General features: G+C 32.5%; 1 protein-coding gene and 1 long non-coding RNA gene across 2 annotated transcripts in view; both read left to right on the forward strand.

Annotated features, from left to right (window-relative positions):
• The first annotated feature begins 3,712 nt into the window (after positions 1–3,712).
• Positions 3,713–18,115, forward strand: part of LOC111515393 (alpha-tocopherol transfer protein-like) — a 28,433-nt gene continuing 14,030 nt past the window's right edge. The window contains exons 1-3 of the mRNA XM_023171618.2: positions 3,713–3,863; positions 12,102–12,281; positions 16,153–16,374. Of these exons, the coding sequence (XP_023027386.1) occupies positions 12,107–12,281; positions 16,153–16,374 (397 nt within the window). The 5' untranslated portion in view covers positions 3,713–3,863; positions 12,102–12,106. The remainder of the gene's footprint in view (positions 3,864–12,101; positions 12,282–16,152; positions 16,375–18,115) is intronic.
• LOC141481135 (uncharacterized) lies at positions 15,086–15,449 on the forward strand. Its single transcript, XR_012464758.1, has 2 exons — positions 15,086–15,335; positions 15,391–15,449. It is a non-coding gene; the product is annotated as an uncharacterized lncRNA (long non-coding RNA).

An 18,115-nucleotide genomic window follows, 5' to 3' on the forward strand; every position in this document is an offset into this window, starting at 1 on the left:
TATCCGGACTTATATCTATTGACACAGCTTACGCACTTTTACTTGTAAAATAGATATTTTACCAACTTTAGTGAAGGAAAAATTTCGAAAAACTATGGAACAGACTCTTGATTATCATTTTTAATATATTTTTCAGAAATAATATTGCTAATTTTTATTTTATTGGACCTTAAATCTATTGATACCTATTAATAATATTAAGGTCTTTTTACTTGTAAAAATATATGTTTCTACTAACTTCAATAAAGGAAAAATGTTAGAAATATATAGAACATCCTCCTAATTATAATCTTTTAAATAAATTGCTCAACTGAAATTTGCACTATTATTTTGAACTTATTATCAAAAACAAAATGAAATGAAACATCATACGATACATATCCTACGTCGCGTCGCCTCGACCGTTAAACAATTCGTACTTAATAAGCTGTAATCAATCACCTCCTGTACTAAACGTAAAATACTAACTAACTAACTTTATTGGCCACTTGATTGATTACATTCGAATTGTACTTGCTCCTACATTAGTACCTATACATTACCAGTATTACAGATAGGCTTTGGATGTGGTTGGATGCGCCTATCTGGGAAAAAATTCAGTGTTGAGAGACGGGCCAGGTTTTTCCCTTACACTCCAAGCGTATCCGCAATACTTTGAATACCCAAACAGGTCTGAGCTTATTTTGATTCATCAACGAAGCTTTTAATTTCAGAGTGAACGTCACAAGAAATTGAAGCGTTCAACATTTAAATAGAATTCATATATCCCATTCTATCAAACATTTTCATGTAGTTGATAGTATTCATAGTAAATAAAAATTTGAGGAAAGTGGCAAATATGAAAAACTGATTAGTTTAGTTGTTTAGTCGCAAACTGTATTCATATTCAGATATAATATATATGATGTTTCATAATTATCATGAAAAATGATAAATACAACTTTAACCACTTGTATTTGTACCTTTCGTTACTGCAGTTTCGTCCTATAAGGGCATTTTCAGACCACATGCCAGGTTATCTAATTTCCTTTTTAATGTCAAAGATAAAGTGGACAAAATGGAGAAATCTGGAGTTTATAACCTTAAGTGTCCAGAGTGTAGTAGTATTTATGTGGGATAATGAGGACGAAATTTATCAAAACGGCATACTGAACATGGAAGTTCCTTCAGACTAGATAAACATGATTCGACATTTTCAAACCATGCCGTGGAACGACGTTTTCAAACCATTCCTTGGAATGCAACCACAAGTTTCCGCATCTAAACCATACGTTAATTTTTGCACTATGCAAGTAAGGGTTGGAAACTCAACTCCCAGACATTTAGTTACAGTATAACAGTTCAGACAGTATAAGAGAAAAAATGAAACAGTCAAGATTAAGTTCTAAAACCGCAGCTTGTATAAATATTGCAACAAAATAATGGGTGAAAAAATATACACCCGACAGAATAGTTGGAATACTCAAATAAAGTGAATCAAGTAGTATAACATGAAATAGTTTACTTTGTAGTAAATGTTCAAGAGGTAGCAAAAACGTATGTGAATTTCTGGAACTTCAACTAGCGTTTTCTAATATGACTAATAACCAATCCGTGCAAAGCTTATTGTTAAATCATCTGAAAATGGAACTTTTAACAGATGATGATCGACTGTATTGCCAAACATCCGCCAAAATAAGTGTCTGTTATAAGAAAACAAGTATAGTTGAGGCACCAGCCAATCTAATAATAACACAAATGATCTTCAAACATGACTCAACCTCTGACGGAAGCACCAAACTCTTACGAAGGTTCGAAATAGATGAACACTTAAATCTAGCAGACCACTATTATGATATTCATGCAGTCATTGTTCACTGTGGTTCTGGCGTTGAATCTGGTCGTTATTACGCCTTGGTCAAAGACGAAACGAACTGGTCTAAGTTTGACGATAGTCGTGTCACTAATTGTTCTAGCGATGTATTAAATGTATTGGAGCTTCTGGAGACACCTTACATTTTGTTTTATGAGAGAGGGGACATTGGGATGAGATCAATATCTCCAGATGATGTGGTGCTGCAGGTTTATACGGGTTTTCCTGCAGCTGAAAAAGCAAATACGCCACTGGAATCAATAAAGTCGTCCCGGAGCGCCAATTAATTTTTGTTATTGTTTTATAATTTCATGATTTGTATTTTGGTAATGAAGTGAGTACAATGAAGAGAACTAACAAACAGATCAAATAAAATAAAAAATCAGAACATACAAAATCACACTCATTATTTAATATTTCTCCTACATTCACACTTATGAAACATACATTAGAAGGTTCTTCTCATTACAATGTTATTTTTTTCAGATTGCAGCGTGTGAAAAATCGCCAAAAACACGTCGCTAAGTTACTTTGATAACCCTCACAAAAAAGTCTTGTTCCACATTCAATTATAATCAATAATAATTGTATTCAGTCAATAGGAAGGTATAATTTATTTCTCTTCTGTAATCTGAACAGAAATACTTATTCGTTTTAATTAACTAGCTTAGTACCGCTTCAAAATAGATACTTTTTTTGCCATTATTATTCATTCGAAACCTGATTTTTTTGAACATAGGTAAATGAAACGGGCAACAATGATAAGCTTGGATGTTAGATTCGGACAATGACTCTCTTTACCGTCGAAGTTTCATCCGAGGTGTCCCGTTCAGAAATGTCAGCACCATTAAGATTTATATTTAATCTATTGGCTCAGTTCTGGTTGCAATGAAAACGAACTACTTACATATAGTGTTCAAAAAATCATACCTACATTTATATCATTAAAATCTGACATTTTAATTTCACATCATTCACCATTTTATCAGATGCCGTTAGTATTTTTTTCTCACTGTTTTTTGAGTATATAACTTTCCACAATCTGAAAAATCAACAAAGTAAAATAAATAGAAAATCTGCTGGAGTGTAATGAAGGCAAACTGAAGAGTACATTTAGTAGTAACCTGTCGTATTCATAATTCGAAAAAAATTAATTGAAAAAAATATATAAAATTTCTATAGGTACTTTCTTTAGTAGTCAACGTTTCGAAAAACAATCTGTTCCTGTTTTCAAAGCCCAAAATTCACTTCAAAACTTTAGCCTCAATTGAGAATAGCTGTAGTTCTCTTGACGTACGGTAAAAGGATGAAATGTTCAGATGTCATATGCGATTGTTTGCAATGAATAGATACACTGGATGTTTTTTTAAATTCAGTTAATTATTTGATTTTTCTAATTCTTTCATGAGTTTTTTTCGATTAAAATACCTACCTATCACATTGTGTTGGTAAAATAAAAAGTATTGAAGAATTTTGATTTTGAATGCAACCCTTGTATTTTTGTGAACAAAATTCAGTGCAATATTTTTCACCTCAATTTTAATTTCAAGTTATTGTCAATATTAATGCTCTCTGGTCGCGTTTTCCTATTTTTGATATTTGAAAAAAATATCTCAGTTACGCCATTCAATTCAAATTGTTTTTATTTCATTTTATTGATAAAAATTAGATCTATCAGGAACCTTACTGCAAAAGATTTTCATGAACTCATTCGCAAGAATCAACCTTTCACCTGATCCATCTATACGCACTGACGCGAGAACCAAAACATTTTAAATTTCGAAGTATACGAACCGAAAAGTTTGGCACCGGTGTGTAACCGATCATCTCCAGTGAGAAATGAAGAAGGAGAAGTGGAACATCAATGAGCGAGAGAAAGAAAGATATCTTGCATAATTCTGTGAAATCAGGTGGGGCTCCGCAAGTTCCAATAATTTAAAATACAATTCTTCCTTGTTTCCCCGGCAGTTCGCCATTCTCTCCCGAAGAATTTGTTTGCGAATACATTTTGGTGAGTGTTAATTTCTTTGAGGAATGTGAAATGTATGAGGACAGTGAAAAATTTGTGTAAATCGCATTGACCGTGAAAAAACACAGTGTTTCAATTTTAAACTTCATATAATTGACATAACAATTATAAAAAAAATATAGTTTGTTGGAATATGTACAAACGTTCAAGAAAAGAATTCATTGATCCAAAACAGAATATTTCAAATAAATGAATTATATATAATGTTTTTGTGTAATAATCACTTTTTGTGATTCTCAATTTTCAAGATATATGTTAAACAGAAGGTTAACAATTATAAGGTTGACTTAGGAAATTTCGACCAAAATATATAAGTGAGATATTTTCTATTTCTTGTCTTGATAACTAAGAATACATTATATATAACAACAATCGACAAAATAAAAGCGCTAATTAAATAAACAGTGAGCAGCAGAAAATTTCAGAAATATATGTACTCTCAAAGAGCACAATTCTTGGTAAGTTATCTCAGACAACCTACTTAAGACATTTTGGAATTATATTTTCAAATTAATTTTTATTGAAGTATTGAATATCAAAAACATATCAACTCATATTTTATGAAGTGCCAAAATGACATTCTCAGGATATTTTCTTCTGATAAAAAAATTGATATGGGAACTTTCAGCGTACTACTTGTGTGTTAATGAAAAGCTTGACTTTTTACTTTCAAATATCAAGTTTACATATCGTGCTATTACCGAACAAATTGAATTATTCAGATTTATTCGTTAGAGTGCTTACATTTCAAACGTCTAAATGATAAACTAGATAATGATTGCAATTATCGTGAAATGATAATATAAGTAGTTGATTTATTATGCTCATATGAAAAGATGATTTGATTCCTTTTTTAACTAAAAAACCATTAAACGATATAAATATTCATCATTCAATTTTTCAGACTCATTTGGTCAAAAAGTTATGGTGTTAATTTGTAAATGAATACATTTTTTTTAAATTAGTCTTGTTTTGTGAAATTTAATTTTAATCATCAGAACATTCGACAATTTACAGAGAAACTGGCATTAGTCACAAATCGATAAATATTCCCAAATGAAAATTAATCTTATTGCATTGAAAAAATTATGCGTCTCATTGTTATCTCTTATTTAAGTACAGTGCTTGAATGATATTCCCACTCAGTTGTGGATAATCCTTCAATGCGCATGTTTACTGGTTATTCAACAAATTTTGTGCAATTCTAATACTTATTTTGTTGATTATAGAACAAGAAATTATTTGGTTATTAGAGGTCCGGAATTCCATTATCTATAAAAATATTGAGAAGATTTTGAATTAATGACAACAAAAATCTAATCGTTTCTGCAAAACGTGATTCTTCACTTCATCCGAATATATTTCCTATGTAACTCAACTAATTGAAATTCGTTTGTTTGAAGGTGATTGACAATGTTTCATGATGAATTTCATTAGTTCGGACTTATTGTCCAATATTATATAAAATGATTTGAAGTCCCTAAAGGAACCAATACGAATTAAAAATTAAAAAGAGTAGCTGAAATTAACAATTATATCAAATAAAATTACATTGAAATAAAATACAAGTAAAAACTAGAACAATTAAAAAAAATTAAGAGATTCCAAGCCAAATTACTTCACGACGTTTCGATTGTTAGTATCCAAAATCGTTTTCGTCTTGTTATTTTCAGTTATGCTTTTTATTTTTTATTGGTTCTTTTAGGGATTTCAAATCATTTTATATAATATTAGACAATAGAAGTCCGAACTAATGGAATTTAATAGAAATTCACAACATTGTTATAAAACCATAAAAAAATGATTTCGTGACACTTTCTTCAAATGTTCACTCAGTTGAACATTAAGATATACTTTTGTCCTAATATAAAATGAATATTACTGGAGTTTTTTCCCAACACCAAATCGTTATTTCTAACACCTCGACACGTGTTTCGATCACCAAGTGATCATCTTCAAAGAGGAAGTTTTAATCTTCCTCTTTGAAGATAATCACTTGGTGATCGAAACACGTGTCGAGGTGTTAAAAATAACGATTTGGTGTTGGGAAAAAACTCCAGTAATATTCATTACTACACCAAAGGTTCCAAACAGTGCATCATATTGTCCTAATATGGCTATGAACATCACTTTTCCATATTTGAGACTGAATAAAACATCCCTAGGAAATATTTATATTATAAATGAAGGCATATAACATATAATAATCATTTGGAATTCAAAGATTCTTCAGAAGAAACTCCATGATTTCAGTTCCCGATTTTAGACCTAGATAAATGTTTCATTACAAAAGAGTTTGACTATACAGAGGATTTTCTGATATTTTATAGATTAGATCTCTTCACACAGTTGGCTACATGCAGATATTACTTCTATGGGTTGAAAATAACCCCTTATACTTGATTATTGTGTATGCAAAATATTTTTTGGAGAAGACAATTTTCGAAAGTGATAAAAATGATATAAGTTCGAAGGAAGTGTGTCACAATCAGAAATGACTACTTGTCGATGCGAAAATGTCTGTGTATTCCTTTTCATCTTGTCAACACTGGGTCATTTATTATTGTTATGCTTATTTTGGAGTGCCTTTTAGTTACGAGTAGTTGGATATTAATAAAATTGAATTTGTGCAACTCTGATGTTTCAATGAAGTATTCATTAATCAGATAATGGTTCACAAATACTATATGGTGTCGCATTGAAACAGTACTACGCCAAGTGTACATCTTTTACGTCAAAAAAGGAGGGTTATACCAGGGCTGAAGCCTTCAAAAATGGTAAAAAGTGATGAAAAATAATAGTAAAATGAAACCCATTAGAAAAGGAGGGAAATATGATGAAAATGAAAGGAAAAATAAATTACGGATGATCTGAGTACGGAAAGTGGGAAGGGGTGAGTTTTTGAAAAATGGTTTTTCTCGATTTACGGCAAAACTACAAGTCTTATAGAAAAAAATTGAATGGCAAAGTTGTAGGTAATGAAAATATCTACAATTTTTTTATTCACAATTTTTTCACATAACCCCAAAATTTATGTGGAAAATTCAAATAACCAAGTTTTGGGTTTTTTATTTTTATCTTTAAAAAAAATTTTTACGAAATTTGGTGTCCCAAATACACAGTAATTTATTTGATTTGAAATATTTATTTTTTCTGATGGTGTAAGGAAATATATAATACTGTAGTAAATGTTCTCAGAAAATGCAAAAAATCGAAAAAAAACTCGAATTTGAATTTTTTTTAATCACTATGTACAATTTTGAGCCATTTATTAAAATTCACACTTCAATTACTCAAAACACGTAAGATTTCATGTTACATTGATGAATAAAAAAATTGCAAATCGAAATATACTATGATAATTAGAAAAACAAATAAGTTAAAATTTAATAAGCCATCTACAATATGTTGAGAAGGTTGTAGAATCTTCTTTAAATAATATTTGTAGATGCCTATTTATTACTGTTTTAAAATAATGTATATACTTGAGTGACCTACGGGAAATTTTAGCCCATTTAAAAGGTATTTCATAGAGAAGTGAGGGAGGAGGTATAAGGGTCTAGGCTAGGCCTTACTACATACAGCTGTAAAAATTATGTCAGCTGATGCTGACGTAAACAAGACCTCGATAAAAATTGTCAGAGATACTAATAAAAATGTCATTGTTGTGGGTCAAGATATTGATCTTTTGGTTATTTTAAATCAATTAAATTCAAATAATCATTATTTATTTTCTCAAAAGATCTATTTTTTACGTCTAATAGTTTCAAACATGAATCCTTCAAAAATATTGTTGCATTTCTGCATTGTTTTTCCGGTTGCGATATGACATCTGGATTTGCCAGAAATGGAAAGAAAAGTATTGTAAATTCATTATTAGACGCTAAAAATTTGTCAAATTTGGCCAATGTTTTTTATGAGAAAGATGCAAGTTGGGAAGATATAAAAAAATGGATAACAATTAGTCAAATCTATTTATAAATGTAAAAATTAAAAAATAACACTGAATCAATTAAAATTTCAAAAATATCAATTGGCAAATATTAAATCATCTTTGGCAAACCTCCCACCCACAGAAGGTGCAGCGGAACAACATTGTTACAGGGCATATTATCAGCTTCAAACTTGGTTGGGTAACGAACTGACAGCAACAGATTGGGGCTGGAAGCAACATCAACGTGGCATTTTCCAAATTTGAAGGAAAGGAATTAATGACTGAAGTATTACCTAAAATTATTTGCTGCAGCTGTGAAACTGAGTGTAACAGTTTAGAATGTGGCTATGTGGCTGTCAAAAACATTATTTAAAATGCACAAATTCTGGTTCTGAAAATTGCTCTAATATGCAGACTAGAAATAATATTGGAGACAAAGAAGATGATGGTCTTGAAGAATTCGAAGATCAACTAGAATTGGAAAAATTTGTCGAATCTCACGATGAAGAAATGCCATCAAAGAGACAAAAACTAATGGATAAGTGATTAAAAATCAAGATAAGATAAGATTATATTTTATGAGATTTTTCTATGACGTGAATGTAATTAGAATTCAATAAATAAACTTCTCAACTGAATAAAATTGCAGTAATCACATTTTTTGATGAAATTGTACATAATGATTTTTTGAAAAAATGGAATTTGAGTTTTTTCGATTTTTTGCATTTTCTGAGAACATTTACTACAGTAATGTGAATTTTTTGTTCACACCATCAGAAAGTAGATATTTCAACGAACAAAAAGCACACCGACTTTATGAAAAAGGCTGATATTTTGACGCAAGAATTAGGGTGCTTTTTTATATTAAGTTAAAATAAGGTGAAAAATAAATATTTCAAATAAAATAAATTACTGTGTATTCGGGACATAAATAAGTTTTCACCAAATTTATTTTTTTTAGATAAAAACAAAAAAACCAAAAACTTGGTTATTTGAATTTTTCACATAAATTTTGAGGTTATGTGAAAAAATTGTGAGCACAAAAATTGTAGATCTTTTTATTACCTACAACTTTGCCATTCAACTTTTTTCCATAGTTGTAGTTTTGCCGTAAATCGAGATAAACCATTTTTTACCCTTAAAAACTCACCCCTCTCACTTCCCAAACTCAGATCACGCGTAATTTATTTTTCCTTTCATTTTTGTCATATTTTCCTCCTTTTCTAATGGGTTTTATCTTACTGTTATTTTTTTTTAATGATCGACCCTGCCACGCCATAAACAGACTTGTGACTTTCAACCAGAAAGCGTTATATGATGTGACATGAAATTTCAGTGAATTAAAAAAAATAGTGTAAATTGAAAAAGAGATATTTTCAGCTATTAGCTTTTTGCCTTTCTAATTCTCCATCTCCATACAAAAAACGTGGGAAAGTTTCGAAATTTAATATATAAATTTCTGTTTTGTATGATATCAATGAACCACATAATATATCAGTAAAAGAGATAAATTTTGATTTAAACGTTAAAAATATCACTCACTAATAAGATTTTCGAGATGAATGAAGTAAAAAGACTTCAAATAAATGGAAAATACGTGAATAGTTGGAAAGTTTCTTTTTGCAGTTGAAAGAAAACTTGTAATATAATGTAAAAAATATAGTATTCACTGCCGATTTTACGTATTTTTTCTAAAAACTAGTTCATATCATCTGAACTTTACAGTCCTTTTAGGTATGTATGAAAAATGTTTTTTGAATTTGTTTCAAGTTTGAAACGCCAATTTAACCTTTAAGTATCAACAACCTGTCCAAGTACGTTTCCCAATCACCACTTCTGCAACACTCCTCTCGACACGCGTTCCAACAAAGTTGGCTTCTTCAGAAGATGAAGGAGAGGAATATTGTTTTCTTTTCTCTGGTTTTATTCTACGCCAAAAAATTCAATTTGAGAGGCCAAGTACTGTTGACCAGATTCATAACTCACTACCTTTGAGGCCAGTCACTTTCTAATGAAAAACAAGAATATAAATATGGACTCGGAACGTGAAACGGGTTTCCACACCAGAAATGTATATCTGTATCTCTGTATCTGTAGAGTAGGGAGGGTGAGTGTAAGCCTACAGCACTTAAGCCACATGTGACCCATTGTACATCCTCCCGAGGGGTTGTCCTTCTAGGTCATCGTCCTTCCTGTCCTTTCTAGGAAGGTGGACAGGTCCCTGGGAGACATCTCCTTTATATCGGCAGGTGTAGGCCAAGACTCACCGAACACACACTGTCTTATTTATTGACGATAACTCCAGACACCCGCATAGGACATGCCTGACCGTTTCATCTTCCTGTTCACACATCCTGCATAGAGGTGTATCCACTGGCCCCATATTATGGGGGTGTTTCCTTAGTTGACAATGGCCAGTCAGGAATCCTACTGTTAAGCGTAGATTTTTCCTGGTCATCGCCAGATATTTCTTCGGCGCCAGCTTCCCAGGGTCGCTGAGGGTGATCCTGGCAAGATTGCATCCTTTGATTTCATCCCATCACTTTCGAGATTGAACATGGGTGTGACGTTTGGCTAGTTCCACCATTGTCGAAGTCATCAGACCGTAGGTGCCACTGGGTCCTAATATTCTTAGTCCAGCCGCTTCCTTGGCTAAAGAGTCGGCAATGCGATTACCTTTACTCCTGTCGTGCCCTTTAACCCACCTCAGGATAATGTTATTATCTACCGAGGCTTTGGCTAAATCTTGGTGGCACTCTAGTACTAGCCCTGAGGTAACACGTTGTCTGTTCAAGGCTGAAAGGGCTTGTCTGCTATCAGTGCAGATTGTTGCCAGAAATTTATTTCCTGGTTATTTCTTTTGTGGCGATTGAGATACCAGCTATTTCTGTTTCAACCACGCTGGTATTTTTCCCATTCCTCACTGAATCCTTAGGCTTAATGATCAGGAGTATACTCCACATCCTAAGCCTTCTTTTTCATTTTAAAATAAAATGGTCAACTTTTTCCCAATTTAACAAACTTTGTATCTCTTACGGTTTACAATTTTCCTATGCTGCCCCCTTATCTCTAGCTTTCAGTTACCCAATAAGTTTTCAGAACATTTTCAATGATTATAGTATTTTGGATAGCTTGGATAGTATTTTAGATACTTTTGTGCGAGTTCTGCAGATAATGATATTCCCTAATAATCTACCTACATTTTGGTAAATTTTTTTTGTCCTGGATTTTGACCTCATATTTAAAAAAGATGCAACTTTTATTTTGTGACAGATAGTTTCAATGTTCAATAGCAGATTGAGATAAAAATATAAATATTAATTTGGACTTATCCAAATTTATTTCTAGAATGACACCTCATAATAGCTGCTGAAATTATTAAATGGGTCATAAAACATTATGTAATACATTACATACTTAGATGTGTCTTATATAACATTCGTTCGCCAATGTTCTCTATACGGACTTTCTCTGAGAATATCAATTCTTCTTGTATTTAAAAACGTTTGACCTGAATCCTGACTCATTGAATAACAAGAAATGGACAAATGATTAAGAGATGAAGGTGTTCAGAATTATTAAAGAATACATCATTTGGATGACTTAAATGTTTTTAATTAATGATAAAAAAATTATGTATTTCACAGAAATTTTAAACAGTTTTCCAGCAAAGTGGAAACTATGAACAAACAAAAATATTTACTTACCGAAATTTTTTTGATCAATTTGCGCTTTTGATAATGTCTACCGCATTAGTAGACGCTATGTTAACGTTGGTTCGATCCCAACTGTCAGATGTTTGATTTTCACTTTTGTTTGTAACTGTTCAAAATTTTGGACGTTGAATAAGAACAAAACTTTCAGTGGTACAAATTTTTTAATAAATAAAATCAAATGCATTTTATGAGAGTTTTTAGTTTCAGGTATACAGTGTGGTCATTTAAGTGTGCAGCATAGTCAAAATACAAATATCAACAAAAGTTGGTGCATACTCGATAATTATATAAGGTACAATGAGAATGTTTGCAAGTTAACCAGCATACAGGGTAGGTCAAAAAAATATAAAAATTGTACAGGAGTGAAGAACCCTTATTTCAGAAAACTCAGCGGAATGTTATTGAGAAAAGTTGTTTACAATTAAAAGTTATGCCTGAATATCATTTTCATATTCTATTCTGTGGCCAAGTCCGTTTTTTTGTTCCTTTGTGTTCCGATAATACAAAGAAATAATTTATGGCAAAGAGAAAATGTATTCACTTTTTTTTTAAATTTTGTCTTTATTTTAGATACAATGTCTGATCGGAAGTGGATTACCGACCTGGACGACTACGAATGCACACTTTCTGCAGAAACTCAAACAATCGCTAAGGAGGAGCTTCGCGAGGACGAAAATAGCCGTCAAACTGCGCTGGCCTCCATGCGAGAATGGATTATGCAGAACCCCAAAATAAAAAATGTTCGGATGGGTGCGTCAAATGATTTTCTATTTATATGTTTGATATATAGATTGATTTAAGGCAAAAAACCGTTGTTTCACCAACTTATTCCTCAAATACTCTTTAAAGCAAGATCTTTCCATGATGAAGTAAAGACTCACACGTGCACAAATGATGTCAACAACAAACAGTAACAGAGACTGAAAGACCTCAAAATTTTTGGTAAATTTGTTTATATTGTAAATTTAGTGTTCATCACTGACCAAAAGTTTCGATTCACGATGAATTAATTATTTTTTTAGTTTATTTCACAGAAACCCTATCCAAGTGAAAAAGAAGAAGATTAGTCCTGGGTGAATTGAGTTGAACCTCGAAGCGATGAGGGAATGTAGAAAATATAATCAAGAGGATTCTTCCTTCAATTTTCCACATCATTAAGGAGCTCTTTTCAGACAATTCACTCCGTCTGAAATGACCCTTCCGGTACTGACGAGAAGCAAGTACTCCGAAACATCTATCGGTGGTCATCCCGACCAAATGAAATTATTTTCTGCTCCTCTTATATATGAAGTTACTTTCGACGAATCTTCCATAGAGTATATGATGTAATTGACCGATCCTTGATGAAAATCCGTAACGTGTTCAAAAAACACTTAATTGTGAGATTTTCAATAAAAAGTTTTACAAAAACGCCCTCCACAGTCAATTTTCTGGGAAGGTAACACCCATCATTCCCACACTAGAATCCACAATGCCGAAAATTACTTTTCGACTACGTCTAGTCAGATGAATTCTGAAACAGCTCAATGTCAACAAGACGTCTGGTCCTGATAAAGTGCCCGTCATCGTACTTAAAAAGTGCGCAAATGAACTCGCACCAGTATTTTGCAGACTCTTCAACCTGCTTCACTAGAAAGGGGTGTTTCCTTCTGGTTGGAAGATTGCTCGGGTTCAGCTAATTTCCAAAAAGGGCAAGTAAATTCTTCCAAATAACTTAGACCAGTCGCTTTGCTATCAGTGCCGTAAACCACCATACCCTTGAATATTTGGAAGGCTTCAACATCTTGAGCGATCATCAATACAGCTTTCGGAAACCAAGATCAACATAAGACCTTCTATCGTATGTCACCCATATTTGGAATAACGCAATCGAGAAACATGGAGAGTCAAGAGCTATAGCTCTTGATATTTCTAAGGCCTTTGACCGCGTGTGGCATGAGGGCTTGCTGGCCAAACTTTGAAGCTATGTCTTATCGGATCATTTTTGTGTATGGCTCTTCATCTTCCTGAAAGAACGTTCCCTGCCCGTCGACGGATATATCTCGAATACTTTTACTATCAACGCTGAAAGACAATATAGATCCCCCAGGGATCTACATTGTCTTCAACCCTCTTTCAATTATATATCAATGACTTATTAGAAAAAACAAGAATCCAATAGATTGCTTTGCCGACGACAGCACACTTGTTTCATCATTCAATTTGGATTCCAGGACATCGGCGGCGGATGCAAATCTTCACCGACAGCAGGAGTTTGCACATCTTAATGAGGATCTAGAATTGGGGTGAGAGTAACAACGTTCAATTCAGTGCCATGAAAACCAAGGCATCGGTTTCCTCCAAAAAGGTAAATTTCTCCGAACAGGAAATAATAAAGGCACTTTCTGCTTCGATAAGTTTGTTGGGGATTGAAACAGATACCAATATGCCCTCGACACAATCATGTCGCTGAAATAGCAAGCTCATATTAGACCTTCTTTGGTATATTGTTCTCATGTATGGAGCTCCGCCCCTAAGCATAACCTGAAGCTGCTGGATTCCATCCAGAAAACAGCCATCTGCCTAATGGAGACGCAAACTCACTTGTAACCTTGATAGTCTGGAACATCGAAGAGAGGTTGGAGATTTGTCTCTCCTATAGATACTTTCACAGGAAGTGTTCAAGTGACTTACACATTTGATTCCACCACATATCAGAAATACGCGACGAACTGTAACTGCTCGTCGTTTTGAGTTTCAACTCAGTACACCTCGAACTTCACTGTTCAAGAATTCTTTTATTTGGAGAACTGCGTTTATGTGGAATAAACTTCCTGAGAACGTTTTTCCAAATGTTCCGCTCCGTGTTCTGTGTTTTTGATTCTAATGACGATTATTTCCACATATATATATATATATATATATATATATATATATATATATATATATATATATATATATATATATATATATATACTGTCTGAAGAGAGAGAGAGGTAGTCTTTGCTGACTAGTTACGAACAATTCCTTGGAGTTATTTGGGATAGCAGCGAAGCGCAAGTGTACTCTTATAACATTATATTTCCAATATTTCGACAATGGTTATTGTCATCATCAGAGAGCTAAGATGATAGATTTTGAATTAATACAGAACTAAGTTAACAGACGGATACTTACAATGTTAGTGAGATTGGTCGCATGTGAGTTGAGTTAAAATTAAAATATGAAAGTTGTGATCATGATAAAAACACATAACAACTGTAAAATTACAAGACATATGAAGTAAGTGAAAGCTACAAATATAAAAGTTAAATGAGGAATATTCATAAAATGTTTTTTTTTTTAAATTTGAGAAAGAACGTGGTGATCTTAGGTTAGAAACACATCACTTGTCAATTTATTAAATTTTGAAGAAGAAGTAGACTTGGCATTTGTCGCTGGTGCAATTAATCAAAGAGTTACAGTTGCCTCCAGAAGAAAGAGTTTTGTTGTATAACAAAAAAAAAATTATACAACAAAACTCTTTCTTCTGGAGGCAACTGTAACTCTTTGATTAATTGCACCAGCGACAAATGCCAAGTCTACTTCTTCTTCAAAATTTAATAAATTGACAAGTGATGTGTTTCTAACCTAAGATCACCACGTTCTTTCTCAAATTTAAAAAAAAAACATTTTATGAATATTCCTCATTTAACTTTTATATTTGTAGCTTTCACTTACTTCATATGTCTTGTAATTTTACAGTTGTTATGTGTTTTTATCATGATCACAACTTTCATATTTTAATTTTAACTCAACTCACATGCGACCAATCTCACTAACATTGTAAGTATCCGTCTGTTAACTTAGTTCTGTATTAATTCAAAATCTATCATCTTAGCTCCCTGATGATGACAATAACCATTGTCGAAATATTGGAAATATAATGTTATAAGAGTACACTTGCGCTTCGCTGCTATCCCAAATAACTCCAAGGAATTGTATATATATATATATATATATATATATATATATATATATATATATATATATATATATATATATATATATATATATATATATATATATATATATATATATATATGTATATATATTATATACAGGGATTGCTGCCAATACCTGTGTTAGTCCGGCTACCTGTGTTGCCCCGATTACCTGTTCTGTCTCGTCTGCCTTTGTCATTATACGTGGATCTCCATATTGCTAGTTATCTTTGTGCGTTATCGTTCTTGTTCATAATACTAGGTCGTTTTTCAATTTCAATAGCTTATCTGAATGTTCGATAGTAGAAGTTTTCATTGCTAGCTAGTGTTTATGTGTTTGGAGCCCCAAAAGCGAAACTCAGCACATGGTAAATCGGGTATAAAGGCAGTCGAGAGAACACATGTAATTGGCGCAACACAGGTAGTTGGACCAACGCAAGTGGTTGGCAGCAACCCATTTACCTGAGATGCTGCCCATAATTCAGCGAGTTGATTTGTTCAATAACCCAGTTGAGCTCGATATGGATAATTATTGAAAAGGTAGTATAATATTGATTAGAATCTTATCGGACCAAGTAGGTATTCGAACACATGTTGAGAATTCAATACTTTTCATTGAATTTAAATACAATATAAAATAGCGTAAATGTTTTTTTCAGACTCCAACTTCTTGTTGCGATTTTTACGTTTTAAGAAATTCCACATAACTCTCGCTCAAGAAGCTCTGGAGCGGTACGTACTGCTTCGGCAGACATTCGGAGTGGCCTTCAACTGTTTGGATATCACGATTCCCATGATGCAAGACCTGACCAACTTAGGATACATGTTCGCCTGTCCCAAGAGGGATAGCAAAGGTAGAAGAGTTATTGTCACAAGACCAGGTAAGATACGGAAAAAGAATAACATTTTGAAAAATTGCAAACCTAGGTTGTGTTATTAGAAGAAACGAATGTATTTTTATCGAAAACTGATTTTAACTTTTTTCTGTTTTTAATAACCGTGAGAAATAAAAATCTTCGAAGAATAATTCACAGCTGGTACATGCGGATTTATAATATTTTACCAGGTCCACTCTTTTTTTGTATCGCAAATAGAAGATTTCGTAAGCTTTTGGGTCAAAAATACTTGTTAAAATTAATAAGTCTATTTATTTATTTACATAAAATTAATATTGTTATTATTGTTTATTAAAAAATATTTTCATACCAATGATATCCTCTTTTCTCCATGCATGGAGTTGGTACCCTTCTAACTTTTCTGAAATGATAACTTACATCATCCACTACAATCGCAGAGATAGATGAAGAGAGGTCTAACATTCGCCAAAAATATTCTTCAAACACATGGTAATCGTTAGAATTCTCTGACTGAAACATCAGTAAACCGCCCTCAACGAAACCATCAACACTTCCAATGTGGATAATAATTAGTCGTTTTCCTTTTCCAGAAGGCGACTTCAATCCGGTAGATAAGCTTTCCAAACATGCTTGTCGTGAACTTCTAATGGTTTTGTCTTGCCACATCATAGAAACACATCGAATGTTCAAAATTATTACTACATTATTCACTTTTCAACCGACTCATTTATGTGCATGAATATTACTGAAGTTTTTTCCCAACACCAAACCGTTATTTCAACACCTCGACACGTGTCTCAATCACCAAGTGATCATCTTCAAGAGGAAGATCAAACTAATCATACTTACAAAGTTATCCTTATTTATACCATAGATACCTCTTCTAGGTACCTGCGTCTTAGGTGTCTTAAATTAATTTCACAATGAATATTACTGGAGTTTTTTCCCAACACCAAATCGTTATTTTTACACCTTGACACGTGTTTCGATCACCAAGTGATCATCTTCAAGAGGAAGATAAAACTAGAAACTACTCAAAACTAAAGCTATTCATGCTATTCAGGTACATCATACAGGTAGGTAATCAGTAATACCACCCATATAAGTGTACCATCCTAAATTAATTTTACAATTGGCCTTTCTATTATTTTACAATATGTCCTTATGTATGTTTAAATGTTACAGCTATATATAGAACAATTTTCAGCTATATAAAATTAGTTTCACAATAAAACCTATCTAAATATATTTACAATGTGTCTTTTTGTAGTAATCAGTAAACCCAACAATATTATTTCAACAAGCTATATAGTATGCTATTTGGTATTGGTCCGTTATCGTTATTCATAATATTATTATGTTTACTTATTTCTACACTCTCATAGGCATCTAGTTGCCTGTTGTTGTTAACTTGTCTAACTAATCTTAAAGAATTGGACTTATTGTAAAATAATAGAAAGGCCAATTGTAAAATTAATTTAGGGTGGTACACTTGTATGGGTGGTATTACTGATTACCTACCTGTATGATGTACCTGAATAGCATAAATAGCTTAAGTTTTGAGTAGTTTCTAGTTTTATCTTCCTCTTGAAGATGATCACTTGGTGATCGAAACACGTGTCGAGGTGTAAAAATAACGATTTGGTTCCAAACAGTACATCATAAGTAATTTCACAATATTGCCTATCTACTAGTAATAAGGATAACTTTGTAAGTATGACATTAACACATCCTTGAATAATTGAATAAAACTGGCCGATACTTG

Source organism: Leptinotarsa decemlineata, unplaced genomic scaffold, assembly GCF_025532065.1.
Source record: "Leptinotarsa decemlineata unplaced genomic scaffold, Ldec_3_MD MMD2_tig00000035_RagTag_RagTag, whole genome shotgun sequence".
In the NCBI taxonomy this organism is placed as follows: domain Eukaryota; kingdom Metazoa; phylum Arthropoda; class Insecta; order Coleoptera; family Chrysomelidae; genus Leptinotarsa; species Leptinotarsa decemlineata.